The sequence below is a fragment of the Petromyzon marinus genome, chromosome 15 (genome assembly GCF_048934315.1).
Source record: "Petromyzon marinus isolate PM22_M1 ecotype Great Lakes invasive population chromosome 15, UKy_Petmar_22M1.pri1.0, whole genome shotgun sequence".
In the NCBI taxonomy this organism is placed as follows: Eukaryota; Metazoa; Chordata; class Hyperoartia; order Petromyzontiformes; family Petromyzontidae; genus Petromyzon; species Petromyzon marinus.
Window position 1 is genome coordinate 6,037,847 of NC_133681.1, and position 22,342 is coordinate 6,060,188.

Genomic DNA, 22,342 nt, shown 5'->3' on the forward strand with positions numbered 1-22,342 from the left:
TTCACACACTCACACTCTCTCTCTCTCTCTTCACTCTCTGCCCCCCACTCTCTCGTTCTCTCTCCTCGCGTGCCCGTCACCTCGTCGCCGCGCTGGTGACGGGACGCAGAGGCTCCACTCGCGCCTCCCCCCCCCCGCTCCCTCCCTGCCGCTCCCCTCTCTCTCATCCATCACGCAGTGGCAGCGGTCAGCGAGACGCGCGGGTGCCAATAACATTCTCCAGATTAACGAGGTTCGCGACAACGAGAGCTCTTCCCACCTCCCCCTGTCTCTACCCCCCCCCCCCCTCTCCTCGCATTCTACCTCTCTCTCTAACGCGCTCTCTCTCCATCTGTCTCTACACATACATAATAATAATAATAATAATGTGTAGTACACCATGTTCGTGAAACGTGACAGTTCATATCCCATATTACGCTCCCCTATCTCGCTCTTCCTCTCTCTCGTTCACCCCCCCCTCCCCATATCCCCCCCTCATATGCCCCCCCCCCCCCCATCTCCCCTCCCCATCTCCCCTCCATCACTAAATGCGCTCGCTCTCTACAAAGACAAAGATCCCTCTTATAGCCTGAACAGGCTGTTGGGCCAGGTGTTGCTAGCGAGCACCTATCAAGGCCGGCACGACACACGAGCGGGTGGCCAACACCACGCCCGACTGACTTTGTCTTCCCAGTGGCGATGTTTACACACGGCACCAGGTACTTATTTGAGGCTGAGTCGACCTAGGGGAGGCCCAGGACCGGTTCAAATAATGGTCACTGGCGTTGGCCGTTGAGCTGGAATCGAACCCGGGTCGGCAGGTTCGTAGCGTAGCGCGCTCACCGCTACACTACCGCTCCCCATTACACACACGTACATCTGTATATATGTAACGTAGACAATGTCCGTGAAAATTCACCGTTCAAATCCCTTCTCTTGCTCTCTCCCTTTCCTCAATCCCCCCACTCTCTCGTTATCTCTACTCCGCTCCCTCCCCCTCTCGCTCTCTCCTCCATTCGCTCTCCCCCCTCTCTAGCTCTCTCTGTCTCTCTGCAACACACACACATATATATGCCAACGAACACGTGCGTGAAACTTAACGGTTGAAATCCTCACAACATCTCCACGTCTCTCCCCTGCTCACACTCTCCGCCTCCACGCACGCACGAATATGCCGTGGTAATTCTTCGCGGAAATGCCACGAGGATGACGGAAAATCCTCGCCTCGATGCGTGCTGTTCACACTATAACGCGTGTTCGCTATAACGCGGTTCTTCGATTAGGGAAGCGGCTTTCGCACAACGAAGAACCCGCATCCCGATATTACTCAGAACGCAGACCCCGTTATAACGCGGAACTCGCCCGTTATAGCGAAATTTCTGAGCAGTCGACGACGAACTACTTTCTTGCGCTGTGCGGCTGAGCGGTGCAGTGATGCAGCACGTGGAGTGATAGTGTAACGTGACGGGGTCCCCTCAGTTATTTGCACCGCCACCTCACCGCATGTGCGTTGTGGTAGTCCATCGAATCTCGACGAACTGCACCGTCGTCGTCGCAGCATTATTTGTGGGGAAATTGCTTCCGCTGAATGCGTTTTTTTTTTTTTCCCGTAACGCGGCACTTTTCAGGAACGCATCTACCGTGTTAAACGAGGACTCGCTGTTCCGCTCTGCTACGCTGCTGAATGCGCAACAAAACCGCGCCATCATCATGTAAGTACTGACACATATGTTGCATGTATGTGTGTGTATGTGTATGTTTGTGTGTATATGTGTGTATATGTTTGTGTATGTGTGTGTATGTGTGTGTATGTTTGTGGTGCTGGCCACCTACCCCCTCGTTTTGCGTGCTGGCCTTCATAGGTGCTGCTCGCTAACAACACTTGCCCGAAAAGCCTGTTAAGGCTACACGGGGGCTCTTTGTATGTGTATGTCAGTAAATGCGCGGAGCGGTGGCGCCGTGGTTTCATACCAAAACAAAGACACAGATAGCGAGTGTGTGTGTGTGCATGTTGAACTTCTTTCGCACCGTGCGTAGCCAACCGTGCTAATCGGATGTGTGGGGCGTCGGACGCCAAACCAAGCACAAGACGAGCACCTGTGAAGGACGTCACGGTACACAAGGCGGTGGTGGGTGGCCCGGCACCCCACACGCGGCCGCCTTTGTCTCTCCCCAATGCCGAAGCTTACACGCGGCACATCCAGTCAGTGAGCGTGAGTTGAACTCGGGTCGCCGGTCTTCGCTGCGCAGTGCGCTAACCACTACACCACAGCTCCACGATACGGGCACGTACAGCAAAAGACAAAGATCCCCCATGTAGCCTAGAACATGCTTTTTGGGGCAAGTGCTGTTAGCGAGTAGCACCTGCGAAGACCGGAACGGTACACGAGGGGGTGGGTGGCCAGCACCACGCCCGGCCGCCTTTGTTAACACACCCCACCAGGTATATAAAAAAATATATATACACACGCACATCCAAACAAACTTTTTCCCTCGCACTGCTCCGCTTCGGAATTCCCTCCTCCTCCCATCATCGCCATCATCCTGATCGTCTCAATGTCCAACCTCGTAAAAAAAATTAACAAAAATTTCCCGGTTCAAAAAATGTCCCGCACCTTCGAATAGCACGGTTAAGCTACGTACGGTGCGAAAGAAGTTCAATACATACGTGTGATCTCATATATTACAACTTGTAAGAGTGTTGTTTGTTGCTGCCTTCAAGGCCTGTGCGTGAAACAGAGCAACGTGTATTTAAGGTATATACTGTATATATTCACATTCACACAGAGACATTTGTAAACACATACGTTTATACGGCCGTACAAGGATAAAGATCAGCCGTATAGCCTTAACAGAGCAAGGGCTGTTAGCTAGGAATATTACCGTACAAAGACAAAGATCCAACGTATCGCCTTAATGTACTTTTCTGGGACAAGTGCTGTAGCACCTATGAAGGCCGGCACGGTATACGAGCGGGTGGGTGGCCAGCACCACGCCCGGCCGCCTTTGTCTCCCCAGTAGCGGTGTTTACACACCGCACCAGGTACTTATTTGAGGCTGAATCGACCTAGGGGGGAGGATAAGACCGGTTCAGATAATCGCCAGGTTAGTCGAAACCGGTCCAGAGTTGCTATTACTTGTGTTGGACAAGCAACGCTGATAGATCCATAATATAGGGTTTTTTTGGGATTAGATCGCGTACAGAAATAAATGTGTCATTAAACCCGCCACCACCCGACACAGTGCCAATTAGTAAGGGTTGTCACGTAAACAGAACGTGACAATTCGTTACTAGTCCAGCACTCCGGTGTGCTGAAGAGCCCACCCACAACATTGACAATCTGAGTGTCCGACGTTTCGCCAGTAGTTACGACGAACTGTGGCACTCCTCTGGTGGACGTCGCCACAAATCTGGCTGTCGCCTGGTGTTGCATGTTTGTCTGTGTAGTCATGGTGTTGATAAAAGTAATGTTTGCTGGATACTATTTTTCTGGAGAAAGCCTATAGGCTAATGAACTACGTTTTAATACGGCGATAATAATAATAATCTTGCTCGTTTGTTTATTTATAATTGTGTCTGATTAATGTGGCGCCTGCGAATACGTCCCCGTAGGTGCAGTCTTTTTTATTCTGGTTTCTCTACATCCTTGAGTCGTATCCACCACCATCGTAAATTTGAATCACCCACACACAGCACTGCACAGCTGCCAAGGAGAGTTGAACTTCGTTTCCACGTTCAGAGCTCACGAACTAGAAAATTGGCACACTGGAAACTACATAGATCGCAATTATTTTGGGTAATTGTTTTCTTTTTTGTATTACAATATGAATGTGCCTGTCACCATACGTCGAAGAAAAATGTATAAAGGGGAAGGAAATATGTATAATAGTTTATGGAAATATTATTTATTTGAATGAACCATGTGAATATATAAACGTACTCAAAAAGTAAATGTACACAACATTATGCAAATAGTACATTTTTAAATATTATATGTATATATATAACATTCGTCAAGTTAAATATATGTAATGTGTATATAAATACTGCTTGTGTAAGAAGGTACCGGACGTGCTGCTGGCCACCCACCCCCTCGTGTGGCGTTTCGGCCTTCACTGGCTACCAACAGCACTTGCCCCAACAGTCTGCTCAAGGCTACACGGGGGACCTTTGTCCTTATTATAAGACGCGAGTAACATTTTGTAGCGAGTTCCCGTGGGATGCTGTGTCGCGAGTGACACACGAAGCACTAAGAACGTAACTCTCAAGAAGGGGAATAACTCGAAACGTCGCCTACTGTATATTTGTATTTTTTACCCTTTAAGACTACAGTGCTATTAATAAACGTGTTGGATTTTATTTATTTTGTAACATTTGTGAAATGTTTCATGCGGGTTAAATTAAAGCTAAATCATTAGGAATACATATACGTATATACAAATAATATCTAGATAAAGGTACATTAAATCGTCAACGTTTCAATAGATTTGATTATTCTTTTCTGAATTATCATCACATTTCAATTACATGGGTACAATATGACAATGCTTTTTACAGATGCATTATTATCATCATCATCATCAACAGCAGCAATAGCAGCAGCATCAGGAACACAATCAGCATCATTGCCCCGCGGTTAACACGCGTAGCACAATCATCTACACTCAGCAACACGCTTAATGGTCTAAATTTCATAATCAGGATCATTATCATCATCGTCGCACGATTAACACACAGCACAATCATCCACACTCAGCAAAACGCATACCTCTAGATCGGAATATCATCAGCATCATCATCAGCAGCAGTATCATCATCAGCAGCAGCAACAGGATCATCATCAGCAGTATAATCATCATCAGCAGCGGCATCATCATCATAAGCAGCAGCAGCATCATTATCATCATACGCAGCATCATCATCAGCAGCATCATCAGCAGCATCATTATCATCAGCAGCAGCGGCATTATCATCATAAGCAGCATCATTATCGTCATCATAAGCAGCAGCATCATCATCAGCAGCAGCATAAATCTGGCGCCGGCCACAATCTTTACACGACAGCCATCCTGGGACTGAGGTCCAACTACCAGCTAATCCTGGAGGCTGACAAGGGCAGTTGCGGCTCTAACACGGTGGGGGGCTTGCTCGGGGGAGTGGAGTGGGCAGGGGGGGGGTCCTATGTATGGGGAGGAGGAGGGGGGGTACGGGATTGGTGCGACAAGTCGGTTAATCATTTCCCTGTTCTGTTGTGGCGCGTATGCCCACAGCTCGCCACTCAGTTTGTTCAACTTCTTTCGCACCTTACGCGGGTAGCCGGCCGTGCGAATCGGGGCTGTGAATTAATTAAGCAATAGATAATTAGGCAGGCTAGACGCCTCGCTTTACAATATTTGTCTCTTCACAATATAAAAGTATACGGGGGTTATTTTTTTTTGTACACACACATTCCATCAGCAGTCACGCAGCCTTCTGCCAGTGCATCTTCTAGGAATATAAAATGATGAGTTGAGATCTTATCAACGGCATTGGTACAACAGGGAGCAGAAGCTCTGGGCCGGTTTCGACATGCGCGTATGTACCGGTATCTTGAACTTCTTTCGCACCGTACGTAGCCAATCGTGCGAATCGGAGGTGCGGGGAAGGACGACGCTAAACACAAAAAGCAGTTATAAAGAAATTAGTTCATCGATTTGGATTTAAAAGTTCACAGCTCCAGTCGCTTCCTAATATCGGAAGGAATTTTCCGCGGGTTCTCCAGTTTATCCCTCCACATTTATAATCAAGGTGCGTTTAGAGTGTTTGGCCGATATAAATTACCACGTGACAATCCACTTCGTTGAGCTATCGTGTGTGACATCCAGGGTCGCTTCTGAAAAAATAGCTACGCAGCTCAGTGGGGCTTTAACCTGGTAAAATAAAAACAAAGTTTAGTTTTAGTTTCAGCCCGCGATGCAGTGACTCCTCTCTCCGTTCAAGTGCCATTGTCCACACTAAACACACACAACAAAAACTCATTCGGCGTTTCATCAGCAGTGTCGGGTTGCCTGACTGCCAGAAGAAATTATTGGTGGAACTAGCAGAGTAGTTCACAGTCCAAGGGGTCCTCTTGCTCTGTTAGATATCGGGAAGGTCCTCGCTTGACGCAAACCCCTCCCGAGCAGTCGTGGACAATAAAAGTAGGCACAGCAGTTCAGCGGACGAATTGTCTCCCGAGGTATACGCTGGTAGATATACGCTCCTAAATGTTGCGTTAGTTGAGTGTGTGTTCTCTTCGTAGTAATATTCTATGTGTGTGTGTGGGTACAATTATATTATTAACATAACCACCATGTGTAACAATCAACATAACCATAGTTTTTTTTTTAAACAATTTACGGCTCTATCATCCACGCCGTGCCGGCCATCATGGGATATTAGAGGGGGAGAGCTGTTTGACCATACTTCCCCAGTCTGGTTAATACGGGGGAAAGGGGAGGGTCTCTCTGCCTACGATGTGGAGCGTCTTGAGAATGATGTCGCATTTTTTTCCAAGACGTAAGAGGCGTGGTATAAGCGCCGTGTAGTGATTACATTGGTGGAGAGAGCGAGAGAAAAGAAGACTCAGGTACTAATTTAAGGCTGAGTCGACCTAGATGAATCCCGGGACAGCTTCAGATTATCACTCGCCACTGTTGGTAGCCGTCGCCGGAGATTGAACTCGGCACGCTACCACTGCCTCTCACTGTAATAAGTGTACAGCTATTTTAGGGTATTGCTAACGTATGAAGTGTGTTGGTACATGGTTGTTTTGGCTAAGAATGTTATGACATGAATGATGTATATCTGGTAAAAAGCAATGCTCAATATTAGTTTTGGATTTCAGAACTTACGATTGAAATACATATATACACACACACAAACATACAAATACACACACACACGCCTACGTGTTAAACACAAAATATGCCGGCATAGGGCACATAAGGGGGTAGATTGGTTAAAAACACCATGCCCGTCCGCCTTTGTCTCTCCAGTGCCGATGTTTGCACACCGCACCAGTTACTCGTTTAAGGCCGAGTCGACCTAGGGGAGGCCCAACACTGGTTCAGATCGCGGGTCGCCCGGGGTCGTAGCTGAGTGCGCTAACCATTGCGCCACCGTTCCCCGCCAAACGCAGCCCACGTTCGGTGCACACTCACAGACGAGACAAATACAAAGCTGTCCTGTATAGCCTTTAACATACCTCTTAGAGCAAGTGCTGTTAGCGAGCACCTATTACCACGTGCACACACGCAACACGAACAACAGCCACAGCAGCCCGACCATCTCCATTATGCGACGGCGACGTCACCGCTGTGCTTCGTGCCAGGCTAGGTACATGAACACAAACGCACGTATCTCGCCGGGCTTTCCATATGTAGAGCATTTTATGTCCGTGCATGGTGATGATGATGTTGACGATGATCGTCATGGTGATGATGATGTTGACGATGATCGTCATGGTGATGTTGGCGATGATCGAACATGGTGACGGAGAAAGGCTGGTGGTGGTGGTTGGTGGTGGTTGATGGATGATGATGGTGCAGAGTTGCTGGTCGAGCTGTGGAGGAGGAGGAGGAGGTCTGATGAGGAGACGACGAGAGGAATAGGAGAAGGTGGTGGGGTAGGAGGGAGCAGGAGGAGGAGGAGGGAGAAAGGGGAGGCTTGAGGAGGTGGCGGTGAAGGATCAGACACGAGGAGGAGACGTGATGAGGTGGTGGTGCCGTAGGAAACGCGAGGAGATGCAGGAGGAGGGGTATGGAGTAGGAGGAGGAGACGCGAGTGCATGGCCGAGCAGGAGGAGGAGGAGCGGCTGAGGGTGGAGGAGAGGGCGGGCTGTCACGTGATTGTATCCAGACCCAAAGTTCACCCAAAAGCGCGGGGTGGTGGTGCAACTGAACTCACTCTCGCCTCGGGACCAGAGGATTCCTCCCACCCGTGTCTCGCGTCTCCCCTCCCCTCCCCGGCCTCTCACCTCTCTCTCTCTCTCCTCTCTCTTTCTCTCTCCCCGTCTTCTCTCTCTGCTCGACCCAGCGTGGACCACAGCAGCGCGAGGTAAGGAACGAGCGCGTGCTGCCTCGTCCGTGCCACTGCTGGTGGTGTCGGCGCTTTAGCGCTACGCTGCGCTACGAAGCCGGCGACCCGAGTTCGAATCTCGCTCGCGGCCAACAGCAGCGTGACGATTATTTGGACCGGTCCTGGGCTCTCCCCTAGGTCGACTCGGCCTCAAAAGAGTACCTGGTGCGGTGTGTAAACATCGTCGCTGGGGAGACAAAGGCGGCCCGGGCGTGGTGCCGGCCACCCACCCCCTCGTGTGCCGTTCCTGGCTTCATCGGTGCTCGCTAACAGCACTTGCCCCAACTGTCTGCTAAGGCTATACGGGGGATTTTGTCTTTGTTGTGTATTTCCATGTGTTTATATATATACACACATGTGTTTATATGTCTATTTATATGTTTGTGTATATGTCTTCGTAAATGTTGCGTGTTTTGCCAATATACATTTATGTGCTGTGTATGTACGTTCGTGAGCTGGACGGTGTGTGTATGTACTGCATCAGTGTAATTGTGTGTGTAGGCGTGATGCATGTGTGCGTGTGTACACGTATGTCTCCACACGTCCATCGATGTATTTACTTGTATATATGTATAGTTGTTTCCGCCCCTGGTATTTGTATGTGTGCGTGTGCCTTTGTGTGTGCTGCTGCCTACGTTCGTGTGTGTCTTTGTAATGTGTGTGTGTGCAGTAGTGTATGAGTGTGTGTTTGTGTACGCGTGTGTGTGTTTTTGCATGTGTGTGCAGTGTGTGTACACGCGTGTATTCTTGTGTCTGCTGCGTGAGACGTATACCTATGTCTATATTTGCGTGTTTGTACATTTAACATTACACAGCGTATACATTTCAGATCTTGAACTCTATAGGTCATTGCGCGAAACGTCGACTATTGCATGTTTATACGATATAGGTAGCGCAATGCAAATGAGCGCACAATACGCCTGCCTATATGATGCGTATATAGCCGAATAAGATGACCGGCTATCAGCGAGCACCTACTAGGTCGCCTATGTCTCCCCCCAAGTGCTTCTGTTCACACGCCGTGCCGAGTACTCACTGAAGGCCGAGTCGATCTAGGGGGAAGTATTACCATGCTCGGATATCGTTATATCCGTGGCCAGGTAATCGAACTTAGATAGCCGCGTGTCAGACCCCCCGTGAAGCTTTAACAGACTGTTGGGGCAAGCACTGTTAGTGAGCTCCTATGAAGGCAGGCACGGCACACGAGGAGGTGGGTGGCCAGCAATTGAGCCCGGCCGTTTTTGTCTCCCTCGTGGTGATGTTTACGCATTTTGCTGTTGATTCGGCCTAGGGGAGGCCCAGGACCGGTTAAGATCATCACTGTTACTATATTGGCCGTGAGCGCGAAGCCAAGTTCGGGTCACCGGGTTTGTAGCGCAATGCGCTAACCACCGTGCCACCGCTCCCCAGATCACACGCACGTACAAACACAGAGGCACACATCCATCACCCGTATGAATACAGTACCTGTATAGGTAGGTGCTCGCTAACAGCCCTTGCCCCGCCACAGTATAGAAGGCCACGCGGGGGAGCTTTGCATTTGTTTGGATGACAGCTGGTGCGTGGTACCTAGCCTGCATACAAATCCACTGGCGTAAGACTTTGGAATCTGCCATAAAACACCACGGCGTTCACTCTCCGCTGAATAGAATTACTCACAACGCCGCACCTCGCCCCCCCCCCCCCCCCCGTTACCCTTAGGAGCGCGGAAGCTAAGCAAGGGTTGAGCCTGGATAGTGGTTACTGCATGGAGCGCGCACGGCTGACCGAGCGTGGTGCTGGCCACACCAGAGACAAAGAAGCCCCCCCCCCCCCCCCCCCGTGTAGCCTGTAACAGACTGAAGGCCGGCACGGCGTACGAGCGGGTGGCTGGCCAGCACCACGCCCGGCCGCCTTTGTCTCCCCTAGTGGCGATGTTTTACACACGGCACCAGGTACTCTTTCGAGGCCGAGTCGACCTAGGGGGAGGCCCAGGGAGGGTTCAGATAAAAACGTCACTGGTGGTGTTGGCCGTTAAGCGGGAATCGAACTCGGGTCGCCGTGTTCGTAGCGCAGCGTAGCGCTACCCGCTGCACCACAACCCCTGTGGCATCGCCACTATATATGGCCTCGCCACAAGGGCTGTACCGATGCCGGCCTTCATCAACACGAACCTCGGACACTTTCCCCCAGCAGTCTGTTGAAGGCTGCACGCGGGATGGGGTTTTTTTTCAGTTTTTTGTTCGTGTGTGTACGTGGGTGTCTCGCGCGTGTACCTGTGTGCCACAAGGCTACGCGCGGGGAATCGTGTGTACGTATGCGTTAGTTGTTGATTGGGTGTGTGTGGGGCTTGTAGGTGTGTGAGACTGTGTGGGAGACTGTGCGTGCGTTAGGCGTGTGCTTGGGTTAGGTGTCCGTGGGTTAGGTATTCGTGTGTGTGTGTGTGGGTTAGGTGTGCTGGACTATGTGTGCGTTAGGTGTGTGTGGGTGAGGTGTGGGTGGGTTAGGTGTGCGGGACTGTGCGTGTTTCGAAGTCATTCTACTTATTTACATAAATAATCACCAGTTGATTCGAATATAAGTTGCTTTTGGAAAATCGATTAGACGAATACAGATGTACACCCTAGATCCAAACACGTGCTCGCCCCGTAGAATTTGTCGCGACTATAATGTGTTTATGAATTATACACTGCGTTCAACCACCACTACAACACTGCAGTACACAACAACACTGAACCCACTCACCCGCTCACTCACCCACCCACTCACCACACCGCAGGTCACAACAACGAACTCACCCACCCACTCACCACACTGCTGATCACAACAACGAACTCACCCACTCACTCAACACACCACAGGTCACAACAACAACACTCTTCCCCCTATAGAGGAACCAATATAATCGGCGACGTTTCGGGCAATGCCCCTTTTTCAGAGCGTATAGATTGAAGGCGGAACTCTAGCTGTCACCGGTTGTATCCAAACAGACATCTGTTGTAGAAACCGCGCATTAATCACGGGCCCACGACACCACGAGTAGCCGCTACAGATAAACAATTCGGGGTTGGAAAACCGGTAGAACATTTAATCAACCGGTGAATCACATCTAGGTGATTGTTATTCCAAGAATTGTTTGCGTTTTTTTTACGATAGGCGATGGCCCTTTTTATTCTATAGCAGAAGGGGTTATTGCCCTGAAACGTCGACTGTTGTATGGATTTTGTCTTTTTTTATTGACTATGGTTGTGTACCACTGGCCCACGCAGCAGAAACAGCATCGCCAAAATAATGAGTTTACCGTTATCCCTACAATCTGTCAATAACAACAACAACAACGATACAAAATCATGAGTTTACCGTTATCCCTACAATCTGTCAATAACAACAACAACAACGATACAAAATCATGAGTTTACCGGTATCCCTACAATCTGTCAATAACAACAACAACGATACAAAATCATGAGTTTACCGTTATCCCTACAATCTGTCAATAACAACAACAACAACGATACAAAATCATCAGTTTACCGTTATCCCTACAATCTGTCAACAACAACAACGATACAAAATCATGAGTTTACCGGTATCCCTACAATCTGTCAATAACAACAACGATACAAAATTATGAGTTTACCGGTATCCCTACAATCTGTCATTAACAACAACAACGATACAAAATCATGCGTGAAATACATTTCGTGAATGCTGCAACATCGCGCGATATCGAATGTGGAATCGTGCAGCTCTGTGGACTGTTGGGGCAAGTGCCGCTCGCAATCACCCATTGATGACGAGTACCAACGCACATTAATATTCGCGTGCAACAACAAAGATTCCCGCGTGTAGTCTTCAACAGACTGTTGGGGCAAGTGCTGTTAGCGAGTAGCAACCAATGAAGGTCGGCACGGTACACGAGGGGGTGGGTGGCCAACACCACGCACGGCCGCTTCTGTCTCCCTCGTGACGATGTTTTAAACATAGCACCAGTTACTCATTTAAGGCTGAGTCGACCTAGGAGAGGCCCTGGACTGGTCCAGATAATCGTCACCGATGTTGGCCGCGAGCGGGAATCGAACTCAGGTCGCGGGGTTCATAGCGCAGCGCGCTAACCACTACACGACCGCTCCTCATACAATATGCGCGTACACACACACGGCGTACGGAAGCCTTCATCTAGCAGTGCACTGACCAAGGGCTGTACATTATTAATATTATTGATTCGCTTTATATTTGCTTATTTAAAACCCTCGTGAATATATTCGAGATGCAGTGAAATTAGATGTATACGTATATTCATTATCGTATTTTGCAAGTATACTTTGTCCAATGTATAATTGCAAAAGATTTGCGGGTTTTTTGTTTCGTTAATATATTGTACCTGCAAGTCTGGTGGGACGTTATGCAATTATAATAACTGTCTTCTTTGGTTCTTTCGGTAAAGTCACGTAGAATGAGAATAAAATAATAAATTGATAAAATGAAATAACACAATAATATTCTCACGACGTTTCGGCCACAACACAAGCGGCCTTCATCAGGTGAAGGGGGCGAGACTGTCTGGTAGGACAGCGCTGGAGTGAGAGAGCCACGTTCAGATCACGGCTTTTAAGCTGTGTTGTGGAATCTGAGTCTGTTACACGTTTAACTATCCTGTACAATATTCTTGGTTCTTTCGATAAAGTCACGTATAAGGGAAACAATAAAATAATAAAAATATAAAACAATAAAATTCTCACGACGTTTCGACTGCAACACAAGCAATCATCATCAGGTGTGAAAACAGCTTGCTGGATAGGAGATGTTAACTACAGCTTGCTGTGGTTTTCACACCTGATGATGGCTGCTTGTGTTGCAGTCGAAACGTCGTGAGAATTTTATTGTTTTATATTTTTATTATTTTATTGTTTCCCTTCTACGTGGCTTTACCGAAAGAACCAAGAATATGAATCCCTGCAGTCACGAAAGCTTTAAATCAAAATCCTGTACAATGTTTGTTATTTTACAAGGTAAGCCCCGCTGAGCTATGTAGCTCTTTGTCAGAAGCTGGACACAATTGATAGCTCAACGAAGTGGCTTATCACGTGAAAATTTACAGCAGCCAAATACTCAAAACGTGTTTTTCTAAATGTGGAGGGAAAAACCGGAGGACCCGGAGAAAAATCCACGCGACTACGGGGAGAGAGAGACACGCAAACTCCAAATATACAGCAGCAGGCGTCAGGGTCGGGAATCGAACCGACGACCTCCTGTGTACCAGACGAGGTAGTTAACATGTCCTATCCACCGTGTCTTAAAACTCACTTGCCTCTACAGCAGGGCTTCCTCCGTAACGCAAGATTCCATGTAACGCGCGTTGATGCCTCGTGCGAATAGAGCGCTACGCATAGAATACGGAGTTGTTATACATTCTTATGTAGGCACGTTGAACTTCTTTCGCACCGTGCGTAGCCAACCGTGCTAATCGGAGGTTGCTTGCGAAGAACAACAAACACTAAACACAAAAATCAGCTCGAAGTAAATTCTTTTCAATCGAGATTTACAAGTGCATAGCTTCAGTGGCGTCCTCATGTCGCAGGGAAGTTAAGGAAGGGATTGGAAACAGCGGCATCGTCCTTCATCCAAGTTGAATCACTCACGATCACCGAGAGAAGGAAGCACACGTGGGCGCTACCAACAATTCTCCAAGCTCCGCGGTCCTCTATCTATATATGTGAAGGTGTTGTCGGTCAGTTTACGAGTGCTTAGTCACATACCTTTTCGTGTTATTGTGCAGGACATGAGATATGCGACGGACGTGTGTGTGTATATAAATACACTACACATGATTGTTGTGGATTTTATATAGGTAAAAATATATATTAAAAAATGTGCAAACCATTAATATCTGTACGATCTTCGCGGTGCATAACCACAATGTTACGTTTTACACTTTGATTCTGCAATTAAAGTTGGTGCCAACTCAACTTAAAGTCGCGAATTACAAAGCCTAGAGAAGTGACGGCAGCCTTTGCCAGTGCGAACCCAGCTTACGAACTTTGATTGTGCTACATTGTTACAAACGTGATTACGATTACATTTATACTCGTGCGGAGTCTAATGTAAGTGCAAAAAAGTCTAATGTTCGTGATTACGAATATTATCATAATCGTACGATTACGACTATTGAGGAGAATAATAATATGATCGTAATTTCGATTATTAATTTGACTAATTTACATGTATTTGTCAGATGCCTTCCACTAATGTCTCAAGGAGCCTTGTACGAATCAAGAAAGGCCAAGAGAGATTGAGAAGCTAAATAGAATACACGGACGAAACTTAAAAGCATCCGCATTGTCGGATGAACGCATTTCCGACCATATGCTCATACAGCCACATAATATTATACTTACGATTACAATTATAATCGTACAATCATAATCGCAACCATGAAAAGTAGACTTCGCACGATTATCAACAACGGGGGTGATTGCGAATTAAGGCTTCAGGTCCACGCAGTATTTAGATATGTAAGTTAACTCACCGGATGTTTGAGCTGATTGTTCAAGTCGTCTTTCGATCCGCTGCTGAATGAAAGCGAAATTTTCCAACACTGTCGCTCTCGCCCGGGGGGTGGGGGGTTGCTTGACCATACTTCACCACGTTTTGCCCAATTCGGGTTGAGTGATTGTGTCCAGTATCCCGTAACAGCTGTTATGAGCTCGCCACTGACGTTAGCCGTGGTCGGGAATCAAACTCGGTTTAACTTGGTAGGGTCACGTAAGTGCAGCAAATGGCAACCAGCTCCCCAAATTAAAACATATACCAGTTTTATGTATTCACGTACTGTCAATCAGAGTAAAGATTGTTATTGACGTTTTGGTCGACTGGCCTTAGTAGGAAAGGTCAAACATGCGTGTGTGTGTGTGTATACATATATGTGTGTGCGTGTGTTGGTACGTGTGTGCGGGGCGCGGCAGTGTAGCGGTTAGCGCGATGCGCTACGAACCGGTCGACCCGAGTTCGATTCCCGCTCATGGCAAACGATTATTTGAACCGGTCCTTCCCGAGATCGACTCGCCTGAACCACGGTTCAACGCTAGCATAAACCCTGGAACCGTTTCGACACTCAGTGTCTCATCAGCAGGCGAGCTGCCAAAGTTACAGTGAATGGTCCTCCTGTCTGTACGCTATGGGGATCCTCAGTTCGACACAAAATACACAACGGAGAACGTAAATAATTTTAACTTCACAATAAAGAGGGAACACGTGTGTGGCGCGTGTTCATGAGAATACGGTCAACATAACATAAATGGACTCGTAAGTAGGATAGTAAATCTTTAAAGGAGTATGTTGATCCCAACCGGTGTATCAATATTCCGAACATTATCGGAAGCAAATACTCACTCTTAATGTGATTATATTTATCAGGGTAGTGCATAATATTCCGAGTGTTCTGATTCAACACACACTCGAGTGTAAAATATTTAACGTTTAAATAGTATGTAAACGCAAACACAAAGGTCTACCATTTAGCCTTTTTTATAGACCGCTGGGGCAAGTGCTGTTATCTATTAAGGACCGACAGCCCACGAGGAGGTTGTGTTTTCAGGATTTTGCCAGCGGAGAGGAAAAAAAACGATTTGGGCCGGACGACCCAAGTACCATTTACTACGATGTACTATTTTTATGTCACCAGGTAAAGCTTCACTGAGAAGTGCAGCTCTTTTTCGGAAGCAACCTAGGCCATCGCAAATGATAACCAAGCAAAGTGGCTTATCATCACGTGGGAACTTATAGCAGCAGCCAAAATACTCTCAACGCATTTCCATTATGAATGTGGAGGGGGGGGGGGGCGGGGACCCCCAAGGACCCGGAGAAAAATCCACGCGACCACGGGGAGAGAGAGACTCCTATCTGCGTGAGATCCACCAACCCTCCCATCGGTCGCGAACACGGCGTAATCCCGACTCTATAGTACGCGAGCTCCCATTGTTTGTTTGTGTTGTAGCCGAGATAATGGTGTCGCCTCGTGTAAGATTAGGGGCGCGGGTGATGGTGGTGGGGTGGGAGACGGTGGGGGCGTGAGACAGCGAGACAGGGAGACAGTGGCGTCGTTCACTCTGCCGAGCAAAGCAAATGTTTATTCATTATATCCGTTCATTATTTACTTATTTACCTGTGTGTGTGTGCGTGTGTGGGAGCGAGTGATGGGGAGCGGTAGTGTAGCGTTTAGCGCGCTGCGCCACCCGGGATCGATTCCCGCTCACGGCCAACACCAGCGACGATTATCTGAACCGGTCCTGCGCCTCTCCTAGGTCGACTCAGCCTCAAATGAGTACCTGGTGCAGTGACAAAAAAAACATTGTCACACGGGAGACAAAGGCGGCCGGGCGTGGTGTTGACCACCCAACCCCTCGTGTGCCGTAACGGCCCTGATAGATGCTCGCTAACAGCACTTGCCCCAACAGTCTATTACAGGCTATACGGGGAATCTGTGTCTTTGTGGCTCATCTGGGGAGCAGTGGCGCAGTTGTTCGCGCGACGCGCTGAACCCCTCCCCGGGTCTTCCCCTAGGTCGACTCAGCCTCAAATGAGTGCGAAGCGTAAGCATCCCCACGAGGGAGACAAAGGCGTGCGGGCGTGGTATGCGCCGCGTTGCATTATGGGTATGCGCGTTGCGTTGGGCCATCATCATCGGCGCGATCTGTTTGCCGAGACGGACTCTGCTGCTGATGGAGCCTCGCAAGGTCGAAATCCGGTCCAGAGTTTCTATTTGCTCATCGCAATCGTCGCCCCGTTGTGCTCTTGGGTCCGCGAGGCGAAGCGAGACGGAGGCTGACGGAATGGGAGCGATCCGCTTTTCTTCGTCGTTTTCTAGGGAACGTTGCTGATGAACGTTTGCGTGCAATCTAAACGCGAGTTGTGATCAATGTTAGCGTTGTGGTGACGCTCCACGCATCGCACCGCAGGTGTGCACAGCGGCAGCGGCGAATATTTGAACCCATCCCGGGACGTTCCACCTCTAGGTAGACTCAGCCTTAAGTGAGTACCTGGCACGCTTTAGCAGCGTCGGTCATTAGGGGAGACAAAGGCGGACGGGCGTGGCACTCGTCACACTACCATCTCGTTTGCCGTATCGGCTCTTAATTGGTGCTCGCTAATTTGACAATTTCGTGCTGCTTAAATACATAGACACACACACAGTGTCAGTAGAGCGGTGGCGCAGTGGTTAGCGCACTGCGCTACGAACCCGGCGCACCGAGTTAGATGAGCGGTCAACATCCCTTGGCCACGGCTGCAGTGACCAGCGTGGTGAAGTATGGTCGGATTGGACGTGAGGAACTCGTCATCTTGCAAGTCGCTTGACTGAAGAGCTGTAAATTACTGTTCTTGTTATCATCACAGTGTGCATATATGACATATAAACATATAGATGCGGGGTGGATAGTCAGATGTACTCGTTTGATGGTGAATACTTTCCATTTGTGCTTGCAGATAATTGCTGTCATCAAGTTGAGGTGACATCAGAGAGTTTCAAAAGGAAGGCGGAATTGTGACAGAAGTGACTGGAGACACAGACACACAGACACACGACACACACACAGACACACACACAGACATAGACACACAAACACATAGACAAAGACACACACAGACAAATATCACCCCGTATAGCCTTCACAGACTTTGGGGGCAAGTGCTGCGCAGAAGAACACATCCAAGTGCGTTGAACCGCAACAGCAACAACAGCAGCAAGCAGCCGTTGGCAGTGACGTCACCACGGCGCTGGTGCCCGGCTAGGTGGACTTTATGACACACACGCGTACTTAAAAAGAAAAACGCACAAAGACAAAGATCCCCCGTGTAGCCTACACAGGCTTGCCGGGGCAAAGTGCCCTTAGCGAGTAGCTTCGCTTACGACGCAGTCACGCACACGCACGCCAACCAGACACGCAGGCCACCCTCGTCCGGCTCCTCTCGGCCTCCCCCCGCGACCATGTACCAGAGCCTGTCAATGTCCCCCAGCAACGGCTCGCAGGGCTACGCTCACCACGACTCGCACCACCACCACCACCACCACGCCAGCCCCTTCATGCACAGCACCGCGGCCGCGGCGGCCGCGGCCGCCGCGGCCGCGGCGGCCGCGGCGGCGACGGCGGCGTCACCGCAGGGCCCCGTGTTCGTGCCGACGAGCCGAGTGACGCAGATGCTGCCGTCGCTGCCGTACCTCCACCCGCCATCGCAACCGCAACACGGCGGCGGGGGTGGCGGAGGAGGCGGTAGCGGCGGTGGCGGCCATTCAGCCTGGAGCCCTTCGTCGTCTGTGTCCGGCGGGACCGGCGGGGCTCCTGAAAGCGACGGCGGCGGCCTGGCCGGCGTCTCGTACTCGACCGTGCCGATGCACCAGAGTCTGGCGCCTCGCTTCTCCTACACGGCGGCCTCCGGCAGCGCCGTGGGAACTCGAGAGCCCTTCGTGGGCAGCCCCCTGGCCGCGTCGGCCGCCGGCAGAGACCACCACCCCCACCAGCACCACCACCACCACCAGCAGCACCAACACCAGCAGCAGCAGCAGCAGTACACGTGCGGCTCGCTGGGCATCTCGCTGAACGGGGCGTACAACGGCGTCTACTCGCCCTACGTGAGCCACGAGGTGGCGGCGGCGGCGGCGTGGTCCTCGCCGGGGCCCTTCGAGGGCGGCTCGCTGCTCCACCACGGCATCCATGCAGGCCGCCCGCCGCACCTGCAGGCCCGCAGGCCCGAGTACGGTGAGTGGACGCTCGAGATGCTTCGGCGGCGGCGGCGGCTTCGCGGTTTGGGGAAAGGACCGCGGCGTTGCCGTCGAACGCCGTGACCAACTCCGCGCGGTCCGGTTCGGTCTGTCCGTCGCTCCAGCCAGCCTGGCAGCCAGCCAGCAAAACTTTGTTCGAATAGAGTGTGGCTGGGAAAGGCTGTGCCCGTGCAAGTCCCTTTGACGGTGTAGAGTGGTAGGGTTTTCTCCGGGTCCTCTGGTTTTATTCCCACATGCGCGGAACGTTCAGTGTTATAACAGGTGGAACACTCCGCGTTATAAAGGGTGCATTCCATATTATAAAGGGTGGCACGTTCTGCGTTTTAACGGGCGGCACTTGTTCCCTAACAGAAGAACCGCGTTGGCACGTTAAAGTGTGAACACCGCGCGTTAAGCGAGGACCTACCGTGCAATACAAAGGGGCCAGAACCAACGAGACGGGCAGACCGCTTTGAACTGATGACATGGATAACGCAACGCAAGTTAAAAAGCACGCACGCTGCTGATCAGGCCCAATGGAGTCGAAATCTCGTGCAGGATTTTTCGTACAATCGCTGTTGAGGCTCCCACCGGGTTCGGAAGGCCGACAGGTCGATGGCCGTGAAGGAAATGGAATGTTATTTGTCTTTGTGTGTATCGTATACACGCATACTGCGGTGCTCGCTAACAGCACTTGCCCTAGTGATATGTTAAGGCTATGGGGGGGGGGTCTTTGTCTTTGTGTATTTATAGAGAGCGGTGGCGCAATGGTTAGCGCACTGTATAAATAACCCGGCGATCCGACTTCAATTCCCGTTGACGGCCAACATCAAAGACGAATATCTGAACCGGTTCTGGGCCTCACCTAGGTCGACTCAGCCTCAAATGAGAACGTGGTGCCGTGTGGTAACATCAGCATTGGGGAGACAAAGGCGGTCGGGGGTGGTGTTGGCCACCTAACTCCCCATCGTGCGCCGTGCCGACCTTCATAGGCGCTCGCTAATAGCACTTGCACCAACAGTCCCTTTAAATGCTATAGGGGGGGCATGTGTGCCGTGTGTTAATCACGTACAAATCACACACAATGCAAATCTCTTGTTATCTTCCAATGCCGGGCTATATTGCCCTTATCGCTACATTTAAATTCCTGAAGTGGCTTCGTTTATAATAAATCTGCGTGTGTTTACATCGCCCTTCTATTCTTGCGTACGGCAATATGTTAAGAAGCTACATTTATCTCCACTGGCCTCTATGGGTTTCTATGGATCTCTATTGGTTTCTATGGATGATGGAGCGTATACCCTCAGCGGGTTTTTTTTTTCTAAACGGTACATAGTTTGATAAGTCACGAATCCTCTGTGACGCGCATACCGTAATGTATCATTCATTAAACGTTCGCGTTATCGTGATATCAAAAACCGATAATAATAATAATAATACGGACCACGAGTGATATCCCCTCGTGGAGAGCTCGCCAAGAGAAGGCAGTTACACCAGGCGTGGTCTAATCGCCACTTGTCTCCACCTATACGGGGATAGAGAGTTGCCACCTCTCACGTGCATGGGTTGTCCCGACGTTTCGCACCATGGTACAACTCAGAAACGCATCGGAGACCACTAACAACAACAAACGCTAGGCAATAATGGAATTGGCCAAACGTATACCAGTGTAGAAGAATCATCATTAGGGCAATGTGCTTGTTATTTTTACTGCAATCTGCAAAGACCGACCAGTCAATCTGTCTGCACTCTCTTTGTCTTCGTCTGAAACAGGTTCATTGCCTAAAACGTCGATTCTATATTTCGTACGTTGCAAGCACAGCGGTGTTGGTGATTAAAGTAGTGAGTTTAGTTTTGTTTTATCTGAGGAATAGAATACATCATCCTGATTATAGTTAAAGTTAATGAGAAGTATAAACTTATTTGAGTAATAACTGTGTTGTGAACCGTGCCGGGCCTCATAGGTGCTGCTACTCGCTAAGAGTACTTGCCCCAACAGTCTGTTAAGGCTATATAGGGGATATTTGCCTTTGCTACGCATGTGTGTGTGTATATATGGGTGTGTGCTATGCGTGTGTGGGAGCGGTTGTGGTGTTCGCACATCGCGCTACGAACCCGGCGGACCCGAGTTTGAATTCCGCTCACGGCCAACACAAGTGACGATTACCCGAAACGGTCCTGGGACCTCCCCCTAGGTCGACTCAGCCCCAAATGAGTACCTGGTGCGGTGCGTAAAACATCGCCACCGGGGGAGACAAAGGCGGTCGGACGTGGTGCTGTCCACGCGACCCCCATCGTGTGCCGTGCCGGCCTTCGTAGGTGCTACTCGCTACTCGCTGTCAAACAGCACTTGCCCCCGACAGTCCGCGAAGGCTACACGGGGGATCTTTGCCCCTGCTGCAGTAATAGTAATACATTGTATCCGCACCGGGTCGCTTGGCTTCAATTGCGAGAGTCAACAGCGAGAGGGAGGGAGACAGCATCCCTCCTCAAACACAACGTTAACCTTTGGATGCTGCTCAGTTAGCACAGGGTTGTACGGCCTCTCCCCTCCTCCCTCCCATGCGATGCTCACGACCACTCACCACCACTCACCACCACCAACATCCTCACCCTCCTCTCTCCGATGCGATGCTCACCACTACTCACCACCACTCACCACCACCAGCATCCTACCCCTCCTCTCTCCGATGCGATGCTCACCACTACGCAGTTAAATCACAATTTTATTGCTTTGTCATTCGTGAAGTTGTTCCCCTCTTTCGTAAGAAAACGATTTAGATCAATTTAAATAAATACATTTGGCGATAGTTTTCCGACACTCTAGACTCACGCAGAGATCCATAGATCAGCACAGAGACCCATCGACTAATATAGAAGCTTACATGTTCACATAGACACCAATAGACTCGCATAGACCCAGAGATCCACAGAGATCCATAGACCCACATATAGACTCACAGAACCCAGAGACTCACAGAGACCCATCGACTCACATATAGACTCACATAGACTCACAGAGACTCACAGAGACTCATCGACTCACATATAGACTCACATATACTCACAGAGACCCAGAGACTCACATATAGACTCACATAGACTCACATAGACCCAGAGACTCACAGAGAACCATCGACTCCCCCACTATTTCCGCAGATCGTCTTGGGGTGCGGTCGCATTCAGAAGCTGCGTCGATCCACCTCCCCTTGTACTTTCATTGCATCATTTGCGTTAATTACATGTTGATTACATTTTTGATTTAAAGTTTTCGTGACTGCAGGGATTCATATTCTTGGTTCTTTCGGTAAAGTCACGTAGAAGGGAAACAATAAAATAATAAAAATATAAAACAATCAAATTCTCACGACGTTTCGACTGCAGCACAAGCAATTTCGACTGCAACACAAGCAATCATCATCAGTCGAAACGTCGTGAGAATTTTATTGTTTTATATTTCTATTATTTTATTGTTTCCCTTCTACGTGACTTTACCAAAAGAACCAAGAATATGTTGATTACGTCTTTTT

General features: G+C 49.5%; 1 protein-coding gene across 2 annotated transcripts in view; it reads left to right on the forward strand.

Annotated features, from left to right (window-relative positions):
* The first annotated feature begins 1,010 nt into the window (after positions 1–1,010).
* The window catches only part of LOC116942517 (transcription factor GATA-4-like), a 39,988-nt gene continuing 18,656 nt past the window's right edge, over positions 1,011–22,342 (forward strand). The window contains exons 1-3 of one of the 2 annotated variants that reach the window (XM_076067258.1): positions 1,011–1,158; positions 1,608–1,691; positions 17,540–18,810. In XM_076067258.1, the coding sequence (XP_075923373.1) occupies positions 18,042–18,810 (769 nt within the window). In that variant the 5' untranslated portion in view covers positions 1,011–1,158; positions 1,608–1,691; positions 17,540–18,041. Of the gene's footprint in view, positions 1,159–1,607; positions 1,692–7,812; positions 8,057–17,539; positions 18,811–22,342 lie in introns of those variants that run through there. The other variant, XM_032954516.2, reaches the window with a different exon arrangement.